At 37.8% G+C, this 23,137-nt stretch overlaps 1 protein-coding gene across 5 annotated transcripts in view; it reads left to right on the top strand.

The window, feature by feature from the left end:
- The window catches only part of CDH12 (cadherin 12), a 228,098-nt gene extending 223,213 nt beyond the window's left edge, over window positions 1-4,885 (top strand). For 3 of the 5 annotated variants that reach the window (XM_030504762.1, XM_030504753.1, XM_030504772.1), the window contains exon 10: window positions 1,823-3,482. In XM_030504762.1, the coding sequence (XP_030360622.1) occupies window positions 1,823-2,322 (500 nt within the window). In that variant the 3' untranslated portion in view covers window positions 2,323-3,482. Of the gene's footprint in view, window positions 1-1,822 lie in introns of all 5 variants that reach the window. The other 2 variants (XM_030504737.1, XM_030504743.1) reach the window with 1 other exon arrangement.
- The last annotated feature ends 18,252 nt before the right edge of the window (window positions 4,886-23,137 follow it).

Genomic DNA, 23,137 nt, shown 5'->3' with positions numbered 1-23,137 from the left:
AACTCATTTCTACACAAAAGACAGGCACCCTATTACCAGAATCAGGAGTTATTTTAGATCACACAAGTCTGACCGTGAATTTATAATCATTGCAACTCCTGTATTCATTATTATGTCACTTTACCAACAGCACTTAGAACACTGTTATTTCTACCAAAGGCAGCTAGCAAATTAAAAATAACAAAAAGGACAGTTTACTACAAGTGTATTTTGCATTCAATGAAATATATCTCTAAAAAAAAAAGTATTGAAAGAAATCCATAAACTGATTGCCATCGATTTACCATTTGTAATAAAACCAGTATGTAAAATTCTATGTTATATAGAATCATAAAGTTACAGTTGGAAGGCACCTCTGCAGATCATATAGTAGCTTTGCTAAAGTTGGGATAAAATTAATGTACTTTTCTGCCTTCATCTGACACTCATCTCATTGTAGAAGGCTATCTGGTGAGTTAAGCACAATTTCACCTTTGTAAATCCATGCTGACTACTCATGATCCCCTTTTTGCTCTTGATATGTTTGAAAGTGGTTTCCAGAATGATTTGCTCCATCACTTTCTTCAGGATCAAGGTGAGGCTGACTGGCCTGTAGTTCCCTAGCCTATTCTTGTCCTTCTTGAAGATAAGAGTGACACTTGCTCCAGTCCTCAGAAACTTCTCACAGTCCCCTTCACCTTTCAGTTATTATTGCAAGCGGCCTCACAGTGACATTAGCTACCTTCCTCACCACTCGTGTGCATCCCATCAGATCGCATGTACTTGTGCATCCAGTTCCCCAAACCTGATCCTCTTCCACCAAGGATAAGTCTTTCTTTATCCAGGCTTTCCCTATGGTCTCAGGACCTGGGATTCCTGAAGGACAACCTTACAAATAAAGAGAGAGGCAAAGAAGCCTTTGAATAGGTTGGCCTTTTCTGTGTCCTTTTTCAACAGGTCCCCTGCCACATTCAGCAGTGAAACCACATTTTCTTTACTTCTTCTTTTGCTGTTGTCATACCTGTTGCTCTTCATGTCCCTTGTGAGAGTCAACACCAGATGCGCTTCGACTTTCCTGACTGCATCCCTGTATGTTCAGATAGTCACTGTATATTCCTCCTGGCTCACCTGTCTCTGTTTTCACCTCTTATATGCCATTCTTTTTATCTCTGAGTTTAGTCATGAGCTCTTTATTCATCTATGTAGGCCTCCTGCTGCATTTGTTTGATTTCCTGCTAATGGAGTTGGACCACTGTTGAGCTTGGAGTAGGTGATACTTGAAAATCAACCTACTGTCCTGGACCCCTTTTCACTCAAGAACCATACCCATGGGATTTTTCAAAGCAGACCCCCAAAGAGGCTGAAGCATGTGAAAAGCTGAAGTGGGATTATTTTTTCTCCATTTCTAAGATTCCAATTTTATTTTTTTTTTCCCTCTTGATTACTGTGGGGCTTTTTTCTCTGCAATGTGGAAATTTGGGAATTTATTTCTATTTTTCTATGGTAGATATTTTAAAAGAAAATCCCATCTCTGTCTCTGAACTAAAAAGCTGAAGTCCTGTCCAATCCTACTTGTCCACAAAGCAGGCCAGTAGGAAAATTATTTGTTACTTCCTTCAGCAGCACAGCAAGCAGTAAGGAAAGTTAGACTCATACATCAAACAGCAAATGACTTTTCATTGGCTAGAGCATTCCTACTTTTAAAAGAATAGTAGGACCATATCTTCCAAGAAAAAGTGACCCTTTGATTGCTAGCAACTTTCAAAGGAAGAGATTATGATATGTCATCAGAGTACCAAATTATTTCTGTGCATGTCTTAACTTCCATTTTCTCTCGTTACAGTCATTGTGGTATTGTATGTAGCACTACGGAGGCAGAAGAAAAAGGACACCCTGATGACCTCCAAAGAAGACATCAGAGATAATGTTATCCATTATGATGATGAAGGGGGTGGAGAAGAGGACACCCAGGCTTTCGACATAGGTGCCCTGAGGAATCCCAAAGTGATTGAAGATAACAAAATACGCAGGGACATAAAACCAGACACCTTGCGTTTTTCACGGCATAGACCACCAGTTGAAGATAACACAGACATAAGAGATTTCATTAATCAAAGGCTGCAGGAAAATGATGTAGATCCAACTGCACCCCCTTATGACTCCTTGGCAACCTATGCTTATGAAGGAAATGGATCTGTTGCAGAGTCTCTCAGCTCTATAGACTCCCTTACTACAGAGGCAGATCAGGATTATGACTATCTGGGTGACTGGGGACCTCGCTTTAAGATCTTGGCAGACATGTTTGGAGAAGAAGAAAGTTATAACCCTGACAAAGTCACTTAAGTACAAATACAACAGTGAAATAAAAAATAAAGCAACCACAAATTTAAAAGATAAACCTAAGCTTTATATAGGACAGCATTTGTTTGATTAAAAAAGACGGCAACTGTTTTCAGCAAGTTACTACATTTATCATACTGTCAGTTTTGCTTTGATCTGCAAACAAAAGGAAAAACCTGTAATATACACAGTTTTTTGTTGTTGTTATTTTGTTACTCTGGAATTACACTGAGACAAGCTCAGGCCTACAAGGAACAGTTTACTGACCTGACTTAGAAAGAAGATAGCTTTCTGGCATCACGGTGGAAGAGTGGTAGCTTTTTCGTAATTCCACTAAAGTGCCTATTGAAACTTTTATCATTTAAGTGGTAAAGAGTCTGCTGTGATGGTGTTACAAAACTGAATGGTAAACTGGACAAGAACTTTAAGACAAGAAGCAATAGCAACATGCTGACTTCTTTTAGGACAAAAATGGAGATAACTTCCTGGAGTATATCTAATGACTAAAATGAAGGTGGGGGTGGGGGGTGTACATTGTGTTTGTTTGGGGATTATCTTTGGTTTTTTAAAAGAAGAAAACAGTATGTCAAGATGTCATATTTCTTCTTCCAAAATTTCACTGAAAATTTAGATTTAAAATTCTCTTGCTCACTCTGAAGATGTAAAGCCCAGTTAAAGGAAAAGATCTTAGCAGACATCAGTGAATATTTAAAATGTTCATGCAAATATTACATTTTTCCAAAATAATAAAAAGATGAAAGCAGCTATTCCTTTATGCGAAGAAAATTTTCCTTGGCTCCCCCTCTTCTTTTAGGACTACTATTAGAACATAAAATGGAGAGGGTTTTTAAAGAGTATTATGGTATTTTTAGTACTAGAACACTTTTTCCCATGTAAGTATCACTAAAGAAGTATATGTAAAGAACTCCGTACCACTTTTCTTTGCAATTAGGTTGTTACCATGTAGGTACCATAGTCATACGTACGATAGATATAGTTATTTTTCAAGTGACCACCTGCTACAATCAGCATACCATTGTATGTTACTGTCAGACCCACACCAAACATTTTAGAATGCCTTTTGAGGATGGAAACCTTATTAATTTTGGTCTTGACAAAATATTAACAGAGACAGAATAAAAATATAAATCAGCACATTTGTCCACACTCTATGTGCATACCCATGCATTAATGCAGCTGTGCAGGTAACAGAAGTACAGATATGTGCAAGACATTATTCCATGGAAGATCTCTTGTAAAACTGTTCCATGTGACTTTTTCTCATCATCTAAATCACATTTTTTAAGACAATGTTTTATGCCCCTTAAAGTGCATATATCCTTATATTCTCCTTCTAAAATCTCAGCAGTGCTATGCAATCTGCTTGAGCTCTACTCATAATTAATGGCACTGTCAAGGTCAGCTCGAGTCTTTCATGAATCAGAAGTCAAGTCTACAGCCTACTTTTTGTAGTGCTGAAGAATTAATAGCTATCAGATATAACTAGTTCACAAGTCTGATATTAATATACACAAACTTCTCTTTACTCTCTTGGGGAAAGGTAGAGGTATTTCAAAGTTGTATGAATTAATCTCCCTGTGAGACTTTATAAGGTTTATAGTTTAAATGAGTTTTGGGTCATTCAGTACAGTTGGACAGGGCTGCATTAAAAAGCACGACTGGCTTAGCTTCTACCAGCAAAGTTCTGAGGATGACACAGCATACGGTAATAAGAAAGGTTTGTGGGGTTTTTTTCATTATCAGAAAAGGTATCCTATATTCCCTGAAAGAAAAACTAAGTCAACAACAGCTCTCTGCTCACAGGACAGAGAAGTAGATGGAGTGCTATGGCCTGTTTGCCAGCGTAGCAATTTCATGTGGAAGCTGATGTTTTAATTTAATGTTTTAACATCTTGACAGCATAGCAAAAGCAGCTCATTACAGCAGAGTGCACCTAAAACAGAGCTCTAAAAAATCATATATATATATTTGTTACTGATTGGAACACAGATTTGATTCATACAAAATTCACACTTGTGGAGGTACTTAGCAATGCTTCCTCTATTGGTATGCATATGTAGCATATGCATACCAATGCTTCCTACCCTGCTGCCACTGCTAAAATAAGCATCTGACACTGCTCATTTATAGATGTGCAGTCCTGGAGCAAAACTGTGCTCTTAGCAACTGCATTAGTTATTTCACTAGTAAAGTCAACATACATGAGAGCAGTGTTTGTTTTCTGATATCACGTGCCATGCTTGCTCCTGAGACAGTTGTGTGTATTTATTTGTAGACTATACTGGGTGAACATTAGGTCTCTTGAACAGGCTGGCATTTGCTCTAGGCAGGGCAGTCTATATGGGAGCCTGACTTCCAAAACAGGTAGAAAATCTAATCTTAAACATGCTGCTACTCACAATCCATATTTGAGAGTGAGTTTTATGTTAAATTTACAGCAAATAATTGAATTGGGGATTTCTTTCAATACCAAATTGAAAAAGTTTTGTAACTGAGATGTTTCTATCACATAATTAATAAACTTCAAGAAGAAAAAAATAAAAAGGATGCAATTATCCTATAAAATCATAATTAAAATCTTTCAAGACCTTTTATTTAGAAGTGATCAAACAATTTTTACTTAGCATGGGTATTTTTTATAAACAGCTCTATAGAGCTAAGGAAAAGAATTGGTTTTCATTTATGCATAACCTGGGTTCCAGGAAATTTGTGTTTAATTCCATGTTCCCTCACCCTCTTTCTGAAAGATGCTTGTCAGGTTTTTAACACCTTATTTTATAAAAGGTAATTAAATGTGAAATTTACAAGATTTAAAATATGTCAAGGCATCTGAGATGACATGAACTCAATAGAATTAAGGCTCCCTAGTGAATTTGTAAATTCTATCAGATAACTACTTAAGATTTTAAGCACAAGATCTTAAAAAAAAATCTACAAACCCTTGCACAGTCAAGATGCTACAGTGGATGTACCTCTCTCAATTGTGGAAAGAGCCATAAACCTCAAATTCTATCAGAGTGACAGGAAGCTAAGATAATGCTTTAAAGGCACAGAAGGGATAGAATTGAGACAAATACTTTTGTTTAAATTTCCAAATATAAGATACCAATGCACAAATATCTACCATCATCTCAAATGTCTCAACAGTGTCCCCCCTGCAAATCACAAGGCATTCTACAAAATGTCTTCTGCACATGGAGGCATTGAGACACATCACTGGCACAAACAAATCCACGTTTTAAGTTATATAGTTATAACATGCACTAGGGGTGCTGAAATAAAAGTCTGGATGTAAAGCATTTAGCTAAGTGAAATCTCTAAGGAAATCTGTCTGATAAGCTTACACTGTGGACATACACAACTGAAGAAAAATCTGTACCAGAAGATCTGGAAGGAATTTTGGGAGAGAAGGAAAAATCTTCCCTGCCCCGCACCCCCCCCCCCCCCCCAAGAAAGCTGAAAATGCAACTCCTTTGGAAAGTTCAGCCAATTTCTCTGTGGGATCAGAACATAAAAGATAGATTGCTAATATTTTGATTTAAGAGTGCTACCACACAAATCTGAAAATGTTGCTATTCTTGAAACACAGATTTGCAATATTGTCACTGGGTTAAATAGCAAAGATTTGGAAAATAATGACAGAAGATGATGTCTCTTGCGCAATGATATGTTTGAATATTTTATTTTCATGATTTTTACTTGTTTTATAAATTTACTCTAAATTTTGCTGTTCAAAATAGAATCACAGTTAGTTACTGAAGACTTGTCTAAGTTATGGAAGCAGAATTAATTATGAAGCAAAGAGCAATAAATGGCTCAACAGATTACTGACATTATTATTCTAGAGAATATTCTTCCTTAAGAATAAGATGAACACATCCATTCAAACACAACTGATCCTTCACACTAGAAAATATGTGGTTCTGCAGAGGCTATATTAATTTTAGATTTACTTCCATTATTGTAACGAAACTTAAGACTGTGTTGCTATGGAATAACAAATCTCTATTAAACGAACACAGGAAAAAAATATAATAATCCCCTGGGCTACAAGAATTTCATATGACATTAGTGACTGTATTTTACTTGCTGAGATTTGGGGTTGTGAATCCTCTGCAGTTATTTTATAACTTCTATTATTATCATTGACATAGACATTCAAATCCTGTGTGTATAAAAATATTATTGAGCTTTATTAAACTTCATAAAAACAAATAATGAAATGACCCCTAATAATAACCCTGCTGAGGTGACATTTAAGTGTGAATGAAAATCAAAGTTTATATTACACCCTTCCACAACCTTCTTTTAATGGCAAAGCTATAATAACCTGATTCCTTTTCTTTTCTTATTTAAAGCAAGAACCAGATAAGCTGTCAGAACACAAGCAACAGTTGCTGTTGTAAATGAAACAAAGATAAGGTCCCATTTGTTGGGTTTGGGGTTTTTGATGGTTTGTTTTGATTAGGGTTTTTTTTTTAATAGTTATTTATTTAATTGATAAACTTATTCAACTTTAATTTTCAACTAAAATTCCCAGATAATTTTTTTTCTCTATTTATTTTCATTTCTATGGTCCCACTCAAAATACTTCTCAGGACTCAGTGGGACCTTATCAATGTGTATAAATACCTGATGGATGGAAGAAGATGGAGCCAGACTTTTCTTAGTAATGCCCAGTGACAGAACAAGAGGCCACTGGCACAGACTGAAATGCAGCAAATTCCATCAAAAGATAAGAAAAAAGCTTCTTTACTGTCAGGATGTCAAGCACTGGATCATGTAGCCCAAAGAAGTTATGGTGTAGCCATCCTTGGAGACATTCAAAGCCCAGCTGGATTTGTTCCTGAGCAACCTGCCCTGACACTGCTGTAGCAGGGAGGTTGGACTAGAAAATCCTCAGTGTCTTCCAATCACAGCTACTCTGTGACTTATGCTAAAACTATCCTGTGTACTCGGGCTCCTAAACTCTAGTAAACTCAATGGCATTTGTTACTATGCATAACTACATATGCGTGGTAACTATGACTTCTGGAAAGACAGCTCAGATGATAGGAGTGGAGGAGTAAGATTGCAATCTATAAAATTATGTGGATAATCTGGAGAACAATAAATTATTTACTGTAACTTCCAATAGAAAAAGGAGAATTACGTGAAACTAGCAGGAGTCAGAAATAAAAAACCAGAGGTGGTTCTTCACACAATGAGTAGCTGAGATTGTCATGGAGGCTCAGAGTTTCACATAAATTTTAAAAAAAGAGGCTGAACAAATTAATGAAAAACTAATAATTTGTGGGTTGCTTAATATGGAAGAATCATATCTATGTAAGGGAGTCCTTGAAGAGTGCTTGATTAGCATCTGGGCAAGTCACATAACCTGATCTGTTCCTAAATGTTTTCCTGGGATATCAGCTTATGCCAGTGCTAGAAAAGATTACCACCACAGTGGTGGTAATCTGATCACAGTGTGACAAATCTGATTTTCTTATTGTGATTTTATTGTAAACATAGTTGATCCTTAAATCACCATTCCCTCAGTTCCAATTTTCCAAATTACATAGATAAAGCCAATTCTTTCTTTTATTACATATCATAGAATCATAGAATCATAGAATCGTAAGGGTTGGAAAGGACCTTAAGATCATCCAGTTCCAACCCCCCTGCCATGGGCAGGGACACCTTGCCCTAAACCATGTGGCTCAAGGCTCTGTCCAACCTGGCCTTGAACACCGCCAGGGATGGAGCATCCACAACCTCCCTGGGCAACCCATTCCAGTGCTTCACCACCCTCACTGTAAAGAACTTCTTCCTTATATCTAATCTAAACTTCCCTTGTTTAAGTTTGAACCCATTACCCCTTGTCCTACCACTACAGTCCCTAAGGAAGAGTCCCTCCCCAGCATCCTTGTAGACCCCCTTCAGATACTGGAAGGCTGCTATGAGGTCACCACGCAGCCTTCTCTTCTCCAGGCTGAACAGCCCCAACTCTCTCAGCCTGTCTTCATATGGGAGGTGCTCCAGCCCTCTTATCATCCTCGTGGCCCTCCTCTGGACTCGCTCCAACAGCTCCATGTCCTTTTTATGTTGAGGACACCAGAACTGTACGCAGTACTCCAAGTGGGGTCTCACAAGAGCAGAGTAGAGGGGCAGGATCACCTCCTTCGACCTGCTGGCCACGCTTCTTTTGATGCAGCCCAGGATACGGTTGGCTTTCTGGGCTGCAAGCGCACGCTGCCATCTCATGTTAAGCTTCTCGTCAAGCAACACCCCCAAGTCCTTTTCTGCAGGGCTGCTCTGAATCTCTTCTCTGCCCAGCCTGTAGCAGTGCCTGGGGTTGCCCCGACCCAGGTGTAGGACCTTGCACTTGGCTTGGTTAAACTTCATAAGGTTGGCATCGGCCCACCTCACAAGCGTGTCAAGGTCCCTCTGGATGGCATCCCTTCCCTCCAGCGTATCAACCGAACCACACAGCTTGGTGTCATCGGCAAACTTGCTGAGGGCGCGCTCAATCCCACTGTCCATGTCACCGACAAAGATGTTGAACAGGACCGGTCCCAACACCGATCCCTGAGGGACACCACTCGTTACAGGTTTCCAACTGGACATCGAGCCATTTACCACAACTCTTTGCGTGCGGCCATCCAGCCAGTTTTTTATCCACCGAGTGGTCCATCTATCAAATTGATGTCTCTCCAATTTAGAGACAAGGATGTCATGTGGGACAGTGTCGAATGCTTTGCACAAGTCCAGGTAGATGACATCAACTGCTCTGCCGCTGTCCATCAGTTCCGTGGCTCCATCATAGAAGGCCACCAAATTGGTCAGGCAGGATTTCCCCTTAGTGAAGCCATGTTGGCTGTCACCAACCACCTCGTTGTTTTTCGTGTGCCTTAGCATGTTTTCCAGGAGAAACTGTTCCAAGATTTTGCCAGGCACAGAGGTGAGGCTGACTGGTCTGTAGTTCCAGTCATATCACATGTATATATGCATGAATGTTGTATTTCCCTCAGATTTTAACTCTGTAATTGCCATATTCAATTCTGCACACTTTTACATAGTACTTATGCACTTTTGTCTTTAATAGAGACACTAACACTGCTGTCAGTGATAATGATACAGTTTGGCATAGTCTATATTGAAAAAAACATTATTTTATTACTGCATAAACATGATGAACTCTACAATACATGTCATCTTTTGCATGCATTTCACTTCATTAGCTGTCCTTGTTACTTCTCTGTGTCCTGAGAATAAATGAAGAAAGAGAATGGGAATGTAGTGACTGGACAAGTGGCCAGTGTTAGTCCACTACTCAGGAGTGCAGACTACTGCTCTCCTGCCATCTGTTGTAATGCTAGAGGTTATTTGTTGTTCTCACATGTTGAATATTATGCATTTACTAGTCAAATGTATGCTTTTCTACTATATGCCTCTGTCAGAAAGGATAATTCAAAAAGCATAAATGAATCCCCTTCTTTTTTTGAAACTATCAAGGTGTATGGGGAGGATGGTGAGTAAATAGAATCATATTAGGAGAGATTAGCAATAAATATGCATTAATAGAATGTTTTATATTAATTGGTCATATGCCTGCTGTAAATAGTTACATTTTCAATTTTGTCCTTGAGAGTTCATTTTCTCTGTAGTCAGTGAAGTCATTGCATTTAATATTATTGAGAATGTTCCCATTGCCTTTAACCCCTGATGCTTTAGCCTCTTTGGGTTACTTTGAAGTTTGATCTTTATCCCCCTATGCGTTCATTACTCTTCCAGTTATGGGTCTTGATGCATATATGATTACAGCTGAACTTTCATGGTAGAAATATCTAACCAAAAAATATATGACAAAGCAGCACAGGCACAGAATTGTAGTTTGGATTTACATAAGATATATCCAAATGAACAAGCATCATGTTCTGCAAACTGCCATCAGCAGAAATAGGACTATGAATATAATAAGGAAAAAAATCAATCACAATATCAAGACTTTTGGTATATTTTCTCCTGTTTTTTTACAGTATTGAACTAACTCACCTGTTTTCTGTGAAGTGACAGAGATATGAAGAGAAGGAGGTTAAGGACTCTGGAGTTATGTCCTCTTTTTTCTGCTATTTGTATTTAGCATTCCTTTGTGTGTATGAATAACAGCTTAACATTTCTTAGCTCAATTTTATTTCTCTGTCATAATATATGAAATATATATTCTATGAAACTAAGAGAGATTTGGCAATGACAAATGAAACATATACAAATGTTTCCAGTGTAGTGCAGTAAGACATTACTCTTCAATTCTTAAAAGGATAAATTTGAGGACAGAAATTCAGTTTATCTTTTTTCAGATTTACTGAATTTACCTCACCAATGAATGATTATTTCCTTTAGTAATGCTGTTCCACAATTACTGTATTTCACTAAGTTTTATAATTGCAATTGTAGGGACTTAAATAATTTCAGATCACATACTTTAGTTATTGTTCTTGGTCCAGATGATGTGACTGAAAGTACCTAGTATCATATGTAGCCAAGAGAGCATGGCAGGCGAAGTCAGAAAGTGATGTAATTGAACTATCTGCTGACCAGAAATATTCTATGACAGATACTGAGCACAAGTATTTGTCTGAATTGTTGCCTAGCTGGAAGATAGTGCTCTGCAGCCCAAGCTGACAGAGGTGGTTGGGTTCTCTCTGGTTTGTTATGGAGAGGAGAATGCCCTGGCTAGATTTTATGAAACAGCATATTCATCTGACAACTCAGCTGGGTAATAGCTCTAGAAAACTGTGGACAAGAGCAAAGTGAAACCCCTGTTTCAAACCCTAAGCAGAAGAGGAAACTTAAGTACATGGGAAAAGCTAAATGGGACTATTCTTCCCATTTAAATGGTCTGTAAAGGACTGCAGGGCAGAACAGCTACCCTAGAAACAGCACACCACTTGTGATCTGGAATTCAGAGACCATTTATGCATTTGCACTAAAAGCATTGCAGAATTAAATGAAAAAACATGAAACAGGTAAAACGTTGTGGGCCATGACTGGTCTCTCCATTTTTCTAGAAGCCTCTGAGCTGAGCCAGGCTCCATCATGCCTGTTATTTTCTCTGTATGCCAGAATTCAGTGTCCTGGGTTCAGCTATAGCAGTCATTTTTCTCCTGCTTAGTAGCTGGTGCAGTGCTGTGTTTTTTAACTTTCAGCCTGGGAACAACGCTGATAACACCGATGTTTTTAGTTGTTGCTAAGTAATGTTTATTCCAACCAAGGACTTTCTCAGTCTCATGCTTTGCCAGGGAGGAGGGGAAGCCGGGAGGAAGCAGAGACAGGACACCTGACCCAAACTAGCCAAAGGGGTATTCCATACCAAAGCATGTCATGCCCAGTATATAAACCGGGGGGAGTTACCCGGAAGGCCTGATCACTGCTCGGGTCGGGCTGGGTATCGGTCGGCGGGTGGTGAGCAATTGTATCCTCTCCCCTTGTTATTTCACTAATCGTTATTATCATTGGTGGTAGCAGTAGTGGTTTTGTGTTATACCTTAGTTGCGGGACTGCTCTTATCTCAACCCGTGGGAGTTACATTCTTCCCATTCTCCTCCCCATCCCTCCGGGAGCGGGGGGAGGAAGAAGGGGGGGGGGGGGGGAGTGAGCGAGCGGCTGTGTGGTTCTGAGTTACCGGCTGGGCTCAAACCACAACATTCAGAAATCTGCTTTCTTTTCTGCATGTGACAGAACCTCTATGGTGGGTTGGCCCCAGCCAGCAGCTAAGCAGCACGCAGCTACTCTCACTAACTCCCCACCCACTGTAGACAGTTTAATAAGTGAAGGAGAGGGGGAGGGGGAAGGGAGAAATAAAAACCAAAACCACTAGATGGACTCATTATCTCCTACAAGTAAACTGATGCTCAGGCAGTCTCTGAGCAATGACTAGTTCCAAAGAAAATCCCTCCTCCCTTTTTTATTTCTAAGCATGACATCATATAGTGTGAGATATTTCTTTTGTCAGTTGGAGTCAAGCTGTCCTGGCTGTGTCCCCTCTTAATGTCTGTGTACCTCAGCCTACTTACTGGAATGGTAGAGTGGGAAAAATTAAGCCTTGACTGCTCAGTAATAGCCAAACACTGGTGTGTTATCACTGCTGGTTTAGTCACAGATGCAGTGGGTTGCTATGAAGACAGCTAACTCCATCCCAGCCAGACCCAGTACAGCCTGCAAAGGTGTGATGAAGGACAAGTAACCTGAAACCTTCTCAGAAACTTATACACCACGCATAGTATCATTTATGCGTATTTGAAAATGTGCTCTGCCAAGACAGCGTGCCAGGTTCTTGGAGGAGGAGTTGTTCATAGGCTTTCTTTACTAACCAAGATAAATTTCTATGGAGAATTTTCGGTTAAGGTAGAAAGCCAACTGCAGAATAAATCAGAATTCAATGTAATCCTGAAAATCCTCTCACACTTCATGGTTCTTCCTCTTTACATTGCCAAATTGCCTCAGCCTTGACAGTGCTCAGTAACACATCTACATCCTGCTGAAATGCAGAAGAAAATCCTTCTAAATTGTCAGCGGCAATCCCATGAATAACAGGCCTAGTGTATCACACAGGCTGCAAAAGTTACTTGCAGAAATAAATTAAAAAACAAACAAACAAAACCCCCCCCTAACCTTCCCAAATGACAAGAAACTCGCTCCCTCCTAAATAATAGCTCAGCAGTTACAGCATGCATACGAAATTTAAGAACTCCCATTTTAATGGCCTCCAAAGGTTACAGCAAACTAGCATCTTGCTTCTCCCAAAAGAGTATCAATGCCACTATTGTGTTCCTCACACCACCTGCTGAAGTGTGTGAAAGACTACACGATTTATTAAGCCAAATCACAGAATCACAGAATCAACTGGGTTGGAAAAGACCTAACTTAAGGAAAAAGTATTCTATGCCACTAACTGGTCAACAGCAGTTAAAGCAGTTCAAGAAGAAATACTAATTATGTCATCTTCAGTTAGCGTCACATTGCAAATTACCATTATGCTATCAAAAAAATTTCATAGCAGTTTCAGTAGATAGTAACTGATCTGCCACTATCAGTAATAGCAGGATGTGAAGGACTTGCTCTTCTTGAGTCATATTTGTTTAGATTCAGTGCTGTTGCTGTGAGAAGACTGCTGCAAACTTTTGTCATCTGGCAATTGCAGTGGAGTGTCAGAATGACAGTTTGCTTTAGAACTTACGTGATGCATCACCAACAAACCAGTATGAAAATTTATATTGCCTATGGCTGCTACCATACAGAAATATCATGATTTGACTTGACTTTACAGATTAAGAGGCCTCTTCTGATGAGAGAATCATCACTTTTAAAAAAACACTGTGGGATCAATTACATAATTTGCCATGCTCAAGTTTTGCATTACTTTGTTCACATAGGCTTCCCAACTATACAGAAAGAGGGAAACCTAATTCTTACTTTTTGCCCTTTGGCACTGTTTATAAACAGTGTTTTCTCTGATTAATGCTTTCTCTCAGCAGTGGTGAGGCTGCACATTGAATACCGTGTTCAGTTCTGGGCCCCTCATTGCAAGAGAGAGATTGAGTTGCTGGAGCAGGTCTAAAAAAGCTTGTGTAGGGTCTAGAGCACAAGTCTTATGAGGAGCAGCTGAGGGAACTGGGGTTGTTTAGTCTGGAGAAAAGAAGGCTCGGGGGACGTTATTGCTCTCTACAACTACCTGAAAGGCGGATGGAGAGAGAAGGTGGCTGGACTCTTCTCACAAGTAACAAGTGATAAGACAAGAGGTAAAAGCTGCAAGCTGCACCAGGGGAGGTTTAGATTGGATATTAGAAAAGATTTTCTTCACTGAAAGGATAGTCAAGCATTGGAACAGGCTGCCCAGGGAAGTGATGGAACCACCTTCCCTGGAGGTGTTCAAAAACCGTATAGATGAGACGCTTAGTGATATGGTTTAGTGGTGATCTTAGCAGTCTTGGGGTAAAGGTTGGACTTGATGATCAGAAAACATAATGAATATGCTTCATAGGAAAGGTCAGGCTTGCAAGCAAGACACTCTGCTGTGTGGGTTTTTCTCCCACTGCTAATCCTGTACCTTTTACAGGCTCTGAAAAGCCCCTGGCAAACTCCTCTTCCCTGCCTAAAGAAAGAATGAACCTTCATTCATATATTCCTTCCAGGAACTTCTCTTCCTTCAACAAGTAAGGAATAGGAAACACTTATTTTACACGAAGATTTGGCTTGATCAATCAAGAATAAATACAGGTTGGTCTTTAAATGCTTCTTATGACTTGGACTTGAAGACGCTCCAACCAGATCTAGTCAGGTACCTGCTGATTCCATCTCAGTGTTTAGCTAATAAGTTGACTGCTCTGGCCTTTCTGAAGCATACAGAAAACCTAGATACCTAGTCCAACAGCTAACCTTGAAGTACTGGTCTGTCTTTTTTTACAGAAAGCCTAAAGTTGCTTTCTGTAACCACCCAATAAAAGACTGTCAAACAGCATATCCGAATATGCTAGTTAACAACCTAACATATACAAATAGTTTTGCATAATAAAACTCAACAATTTTTTCTTTTTTTAACCTACATCATTTTGTCACATGATGTTTTTTAATGCTCAACTTTTGATGTCGTACGTGTTTTGTGTAATGTCCGTGTAAGCACCACAAACTCTGCTAGAGACACTCCTGGTTTACATTGACACAACCCTTGTATATGCAAATAATAGTTATTTTGAGTTGCAGAATCTGTTCAGGGGTAGAGAACAAGTTTTCACTGGAAACGTATATTTTAGTATGTTAATTATTATTTATGAGATTTCATTTTAAAATATGAACATACAGCAGTCTACTTTGACATTTCTAGTCTCTGGAACAGGAAATATACTTTCAACAGGAATGTGTTTAAAACAAACACATGAACTTACTCAAGCATGGCTTCAAATAATTTCAGAAAGTTTTAATTATGATTCATAGTAGAAACAAAAGAGAAGCCACTGAAATAAATGAGGTACAGCATACTAGGAAAAACTGATAGTGCCACTCAACATAAAATCCATTAAACTCAGAAAAAGCTAACAAAAATTGTAAGGAATATTACATATCTAGGCAATAAAAATCCCTTTTTCTAATTCCAGTTTTCTAGGGTTTTTTTCACTTTGCAGTCAGATTGGTACATTTAAGACTACACAGGAAAATACCTTACTCATCTGGATGTGGTGGTGTCTAGTTTCCTTAATCACACTGTATTATACAGTTTGTTGATTTTTCTTTCCCCCAGTCATCAAGAAGTTATTTTAAAAATGTATTTAACAAAATATAGTAACATTTTAATTTCAAATTATGAAGTTTAAAACCAAATGCTGAGCATTTTTAATAAATATTGAAAATTGACTGAAGTAATTTTTTTAGTGATCAATACATTGATTTCTAAGCATCTGAGGAAATTTAAGGATATTATTTCATTATTAATTTGGCAATTTTATTAGGATTAATCATTCCAGTATTATGATTGAGATTGCTTAGTTTGCTAGGTTGGTGCAAAATCAATGGTTCCTGTGATGTTCAAAGCGTAAATATGCTGCCCTGTGAAAATGAGGTGAAAGGGAATAAGAAGAAATTAGGAAATTTGCTGGTTTATAGCCTCTGTTAACACCACAATGGAATCTATCACCATGTATTTTCACTCCAGCCAGGCAAAACATCTCTTACAGCGTACCATGTCTGACTGGCTCACTCAGCGTGACTGACTGAAAAATGTTATACCACTGAGAAATTAAGGCAATGGCATATAAATGGATTGGAAAATAAACAGAAATCCAATAATAATGTACAACTAGAGTTAGTTTCATCTTCCAGACCTAAGGTTCGGTCTATTTCCCCAACCTATTTAAAGCCTCCTCTCTAGAAAAATTTCCACTTTTACAGCAAATAGGATAATGGATAATTTACGTACCAAAGCTTCTTTTGATCTATGGGCAGTGATATGTCATCATTCCTACACCAAATGCCCATTAATATCCTGAATTACTACTCTAACGGTCTGTTCTGAAGCATAAGTAGGTCTACTGGTACTCTTGATCACTTAAAGGGGATCATGAAATCATTCTGTCTTGGAATAATTCAATAAATCATTCTGCCTCTACACCCCAAAACATGCAATTAAGTTCTTATCTGTCCACTAACTGACATTTTTGCAACAGTGTACTAAGCGCTCACAAAAAACCTGCAATCATTACAAATCTTGATGCACAACTGATACGCTCCCTATCATAGCTGTTTTGTGGCATAGCATACTCATACTACTATTCACAGCGACTGAGATCCTCTTTTGCTCTAACTCTGTCGGGTATGCTTTAGCCCTTTCCTCCGTTCTCTTGCTTGATAGACTCTGTATTAGAGGAAGAATGTTTGCAGCTGCTTCATTTGTTCTGAGAAACAGCTGAAGATGACTTTGCTAGAGGGAAGAAAGGTGAGCAGAACACAAATACACGTCTTTAAAACACCAGCTGCTGATCAGCAATCTGTCTTTTGTCTTTGAGACAGATCACATATATATATGCCTCAAATGAGGTGTGGCAGGTATGCAGTCCTTTCCAACACAAAAAACCTCAAACATGTGCAATGCAGTCTGGGAGACGGTATATGGCCCTTACATAGAGAAGACACAGAGGAGTTCTTTTCTGCAAGGACTTGATTCTGTCACTCAACAGAGCAGCTAAGAAGGTCTACAAGCATCTTCAAGGCAACATTAGAAAAAGCGAAAACCCACATTGCTATCTTCTTGAAAGACTGAGTTCTTTTTATGATTAATGGGGGCAATGTAACTTCAACTGTATTTTTTTTTTTTAGATCTGTTATTAGATCACAGAAACAAAAGCTGAAATCCAGATTACCATACTTTCAACAGTGAAATTCCCATGAATTCTAGAAGAGTCAAGTTGTCATTTTAATTTAGACTGCAATTTAAAATTAATGAATACAACCAATTCTAAATTCCGTATAAGTACAATTTCTTAACCTGTTCAGTCTGCAACAACAATCCACTGACTCACACCAGTCGTTCCTTCTATTCTTCTCAACAAAGGTTTGCCAGCATTAGTTTTTGTTGTAGACATTTACTTACTTGCCTTGGGCGTTTCAAATACTGTTATGGAAAAGGTCTATTCAGAAAATCTGCAAATATTTGAAAAAGCATGGTGTCAGCGTGTGCAGGGTTTAGCCTAGTAGTATAATCTATAGCAAGACTTGTTGATCTTAAAGGTCTTTTCCAACCTAGTAGATTCTATGTCATACTAGCATCAGAGCTAATGGATCTTTCTATAATGAAGTCACTTCAGTCTGCCCAAAACTTGACAGAAACAAGAATAAAGTGGTTTAGCAATCAAATACTAGATAAAGAGAAATCAACAGACTCTGAGATCTTTTCAGCAGTATCACTGACTTCAAGGAGAGGCTTGAATTCTAAAAAAAACAACACTCTGCAATGCATATTAACACAGTGCACTTCACAAATGTAAATTAATAGCAATGACAATGGCTCTCCACAGTTCCTGTATTTAGTATAACACTTCTCCTGTTAAGTGTTCACAACTTTATTAAGTGCAATGGACTGAACTCAGCTATGGAAAAAGTGGTGATCACTTCTAGTCAGCAAAAGTTGTGACAGCTTATTTATGAGCTGAATTTAAGTGTGTGATTATCAGAGAGGCCTGCAGACGGAAGAAAACTCTTGATCATGATAGAAGAATCCTCCATACCACTGCAGGAGGCACAGTATGGATGCTGCAAGCCTGCTGCACATCAGGCAGCAGTTGCACATCACGTTATAGAAGCACTGAGTTTCAAAACTTGCCTCTAGTACCCATTTCTTGTTAGAGTAAAACTTAATGTCCGCAGTGGGATCAGTCTCTTAGAAGACTCCTTTGCAGTTGTGCGCATAAATGAAGCAGGCAGGAAGTGCATCAACTTCTAACAGTAGCTCTTGTCTCTTCCCACTTGACAGCCTCTGGACCAGAACTTGCTGCACCTGGATCCCAATATGATTAGAATTAGGCAGCCCAAAGGACCCACGAATTTAGACGTTTCTGGTACCCTTGGGTATATATTCATTTTTGGAAACAGCACACCATGATGTTTTCAGAATAGTTGTATCAATTTGTTTCATTAAATGAAATCAGACTTTTGACTATAAACATTTGTCACAGAACAGAAATTGTAAACTTTGACTAGCACTTCTCTGTGCCAAACCTGCCTTTCAAAATGTTGAAACAACCCTTTCTGGTATCAGTTTATTCCAGTAATAATGTACAGAAATATTCGTAGGTTTGTCAATTTCTAATTAAACATGATTCATTATTATTTAACAATGATAGAAAATATAATTGTTTATGCTTCTGATTCTTTTGCTTTTACCACTCATGACACATGATCCAATTCAGAATCCCAATGACAAGAGCACTTTCAGTTAGAATAGTTTTTCTATTGAGTCATAGGTAACAGACTTTTAGTTATAAAGTATAATGCAATTGATGGACAGCCCTCATTATTCTGAATAGAAGGAGCTTTCCAGGGTTATGTTAGGAGTCCTACAGGAAACTTCTATTCATTTGGAAAAGGGCAGAACACTTGATTTTATAGGAAAGGTTTTGAGGGTTTTTTTGGTGGCAGGTTCCTCAAGAATATTTCCCAAGATTAATGAATTAACATGTGAAGACATTTAAAATGTCTTTAAATCATTATTTTGTTATGCTAAAATAATAGCATTTATTGAGTTCTGTGGAAAGGACATAGAAAGTGTTAAAATTCTACGTTCTTTAGTGTGTTAATAGTGGCAAATTAAAGTGCATTATAACTCCTACTAAAGAAATAGGAGAAATAATTACAATATTTATATCGGTAATATTGCCAGTATATGATTTCTTTTTTAAATGAGCAACTTTATGTCATTTAACTTGCATCTTAAAGCACTATATTCTATAAAACAATCTAAAACAGCAGTGTGCCACTGCAGAGTATTTTTTCACTGTTACTTGAAAAGCAACAAGGAAAGGCTGACAACTACTTTCAAAATTCATTACAAAGTCCCTGAAACTATTTCATTTCTTTTTTTTTTTTTTCACAAACACATGGGAGAGTGAGGCGGGCTGAGGTTTTCAGTAGTTTCAGCAGATACAGAGGTTTTGCTAGGAACCTGGTGAACTGAAAACAACATCCCATTGTCAGGAGGTTGTTTAGATAAAAGATTTTTGTAGCTATCTAGATCTCAGGAGCTACACAAATCTGGATTTTGAACTGATTTACTATAGCTGGCAAATGAATGTTCAGTGAATTATGGCAAAAAAATATAAGCCTTTTTTCATATCGGTGAGCAATTACATGACAAGTACTGCTGAAGCAGTGCAAATGCACTTTTTAATTTAAGGGTGATTTTGTAGACCCATCAATTCTGAATACATCTGTACCAAAATTTTAGCAATCAATGTATAAAATTTTACATTATGGATGCAATTTAAATTTTACCTGTGACCTTTCAAAGATCTTCAGCATTGCACTTTGTCTTCACTAATCTTAATACTCAGAGATAAATAGGGGGTTCTGTTGAATAACTCCAAAGGCATCTATCTCCAGCCTTTCCTTAAACTCAATTAACATTTTCATGTGGTTTTCTTACCCTGCTTCATTCTCATTCATACTACATAATTTTTAAGTAAGTGAAAGGATTAAGTATTTCCATTCCTGACGACTTCATACATTTTCAGATTTATTTATTTTTTTTTAGCTCTGTGCTATCCATTAGGAACATTGGAAAATAAACAAAAACCACTTAGTAAAACAGAACTCAAGGAGACACTACATTAAGAGACACAACCGATTTTCATAAAACTTTCTGAGAAAGCCCCCCAGGTGCAAGCATATTCATTCCACATTTGCCAAGTCCAGGTACACAGTCCCTGAAGGTTACTTACTATGCAACATATTTTCTATGCTAGGCATTAAAAAAATACATTCTCTCGAACCCTCATTTGGCAAAAGTAACTGCAGAGTGCTCAGATTTTGAAAGTCAGGTTGATAAATCCTGTAACTTGCCCTGGAACTTTTTTTACTGTGAGCATTAGGATTGCTCTGAGTGTTTTCTACAAGGGTCAAAAGGCATGAGAGTGTAATTTGTTTTGGTTCATTATGGATCTGAGCTTAAAAATGCTAAGAATTTATCTGGAAACCAATGAGAAGTCAGGGCAGGTATCAGAGCACTGGCTTTCTCTACTTTCTAAAAGGCACTCAAGTAGGTATATCCTTCTCCAGGTCCAATTTCCAGCTGAGTTGTTTTATGTAGCTACTAGTAATACGTATCAATAGCCTGCAATGACAGAGATGGCTGTTGCTGGTCCCTGCTGCTGTAATAGTATCTGTAAATAATGATTTGTAAGAGCAAAGAAGAAGAAAAGCTTTTGTAAAACTTTCATTTTAGCTTGATTTTGTAAAGCGCTTTCACATAAACATTTTGGGCACATCAATAATCTATTCAGTTTTCCAAGCCAAAATTACATTGTTAAAGGTAGGAATTTATCAATACTGAACTGAAGCTATGAGTAGATGGCAAACAGCAGATGAAAATTAGCTTTCTCACACTCTCACAAAACTGAACTATTTTCCATTTACTCTGCTGATCACTGCCATGAAACTACTCCATTGTAGAAGTCTCACTGGTTATTGTGAGACTATGCACAATGGACTAACAGTCATTGGCTACATATGAGGAAGACAAGCTTTTGACCCATTTTAGAATGTTAGAAAATCTTTCCAGCTGCCTTTTTTAACATGAAGGACAGGGAACTGTAAGGATTAAAAGCCTGAATTAAAATACAGAGATTTTTCGAGCACTCTAGGCAGAAAGAATCCAGTTATATAAACCAGCTGGAATTATCACCATTATACATACAGTTTTAAATTAGTCTGTATCTTCTGCATCAGAAATGACCATGTGTGAAGAAAAAGAATATTTTATTTGCTGCACCACAGCAAATACTTAAAAATTGTAATAGAACTGTTATGGATATGTTATAAAACTATATTCAAATAAGTATTTCTATCTTTTTCTCCTTAACAGAAGGAGAAAAAGAGAATTTCATTCTCTACCTTAGAAATTAATGAATCCCTAAGAAAGCTTTCTCTTCATGGGAAACAAGCTCATCAATATGCCAGAACAAGTGTCTAAAAGAATAATGACCTGCAGACTTTAATAACATACAAGAGAAGTCGGTTTAAAAAGAAAAAAAAAAAAAGAGTATTTAGGATCCTCCAGTGAATAATGTAGCCACACATTAGGCCACGTGTCTTCACTGATTATAGCGGGAATAAGGAGTCAGCAGGTGGCTAGCGTAAGTGTCACAGTTCAGTGTTGAAAGATAAGCAGAATAATTCTAGATTTCTGGAGATATTTTTAAAGGTTCATTAGCAGCTAAATAATACCACCCAAAAGAAATGCCAAATGCCCTATCATCTGTTGCAATTCCTCCATCACCATCCCTTGGGCTTTTTTTACTTCCTACTATAAGTATCCATAGTGCCCCCACCCCACTACACTTATCAATCTGCTATTGGTTCTACAGCAGTACTGATGAAATTCAGACAATCCACTCTTTTGTTAGCTGTTCAGTAACACAAATCTCTCAGAGATTGCTTCTCTTTTGAAGCTGAGAAAAATAACACCTTCTTACCTCAGAGGAAAGAGGAAAAATGTATTAATTTTTAGGAAGGTCTAACTACTGCAGTGAGTGAGAATATAAAAGAACATAAACAAAGTGAAACCGTGCTACTCATCAGCGGAAGTATACTTTTCAAATCTGATTTTTTGTTTGTTTTTTCTAATCAGTAATCCCTATTTTTTACTGTGAATTACAGATCTAATTCTGTAAACACAGAAAAAAAATGAACTAAACCCAAGTCTTGTTAAGTTTCAGAGGAATGCTACGGCTGTCCAAATTATTTGTTAGGATTTGTTCAATTACAAATGTAATTGCTTACTGCCCTTCCCCCCAGTATGCATTACTCATACGGACTATTTACCTATCTAACCCAAGGATTCATACACACAGTAATCTTTGATGACCTGAACACAAATCTGCTACTTAAGGAACATACTTTTCCAAGTTGTTAGATAAAGCTCAACAAAGTAATGGATACCTTTAAACCAAATATAAAAGTCTAGCTTTAAACTGCCAAAATTACAGTCTACAAATATTGCCTGCCTGACAAATGCTTTCCTTGTATTCTACTATATCTGTCACTTCATCATCTTATCTATCAGACTACTTAAGTCCCATGCCTCCCATTTTATTCATCCCTTTCCCCTTAAGTGTTTGCTCTCCATGTCAAAGTCTAGCATATTCTACTTATGTGTATGACATTTTATCAATTTTTTCCTAAAACTGCTTTCCTATCTCTCTTACTCAAGACCATTAGAGTTATTTACCAAAATATTTAAAGGCAATACATTCATGCTCATTTTTGCTTTAGTTCAGGTTCCCTCTAGCTATGTGCAAAATAGCTCCAGTGAAAAATATCTTTTTTTGTCCTTGTGTCAAATTATCTTCTAGAATCGATAAGAATTTCTTCCACTTTGACAAAAAGTAGCTTTAAAAATACATGTAATCAGCAACAGGGTCTGGGTGGGGTGTGGTGTTGAGGGGATACACAAAATAAACTACAACAACAAGCTTTCTGCTTGTGAGTTAGGAAAAAAAAAAAAAGTGGGTGGATGCTTACTTAAAATTTTCCCTTTCTTTCCAGAAAATTTTCT

Source organism: Strigops habroptila, chromosome 1 (genome assembly GCF_004027225.2).
Source record: "Strigops habroptila isolate Jane chromosome 1, bStrHab1.2.pri, whole genome shotgun sequence".
NCBI classification, from domain to species: domain Eukaryota; kingdom Metazoa; phylum Chordata; class Aves; order Psittaciformes; family Psittacidae; genus Strigops; species Strigops habroptila.
The sequence above is the reverse complement of the archived record's forward strand: the minus strand, read 5'-3'. Positions and strand labels throughout refer to the sequence as shown.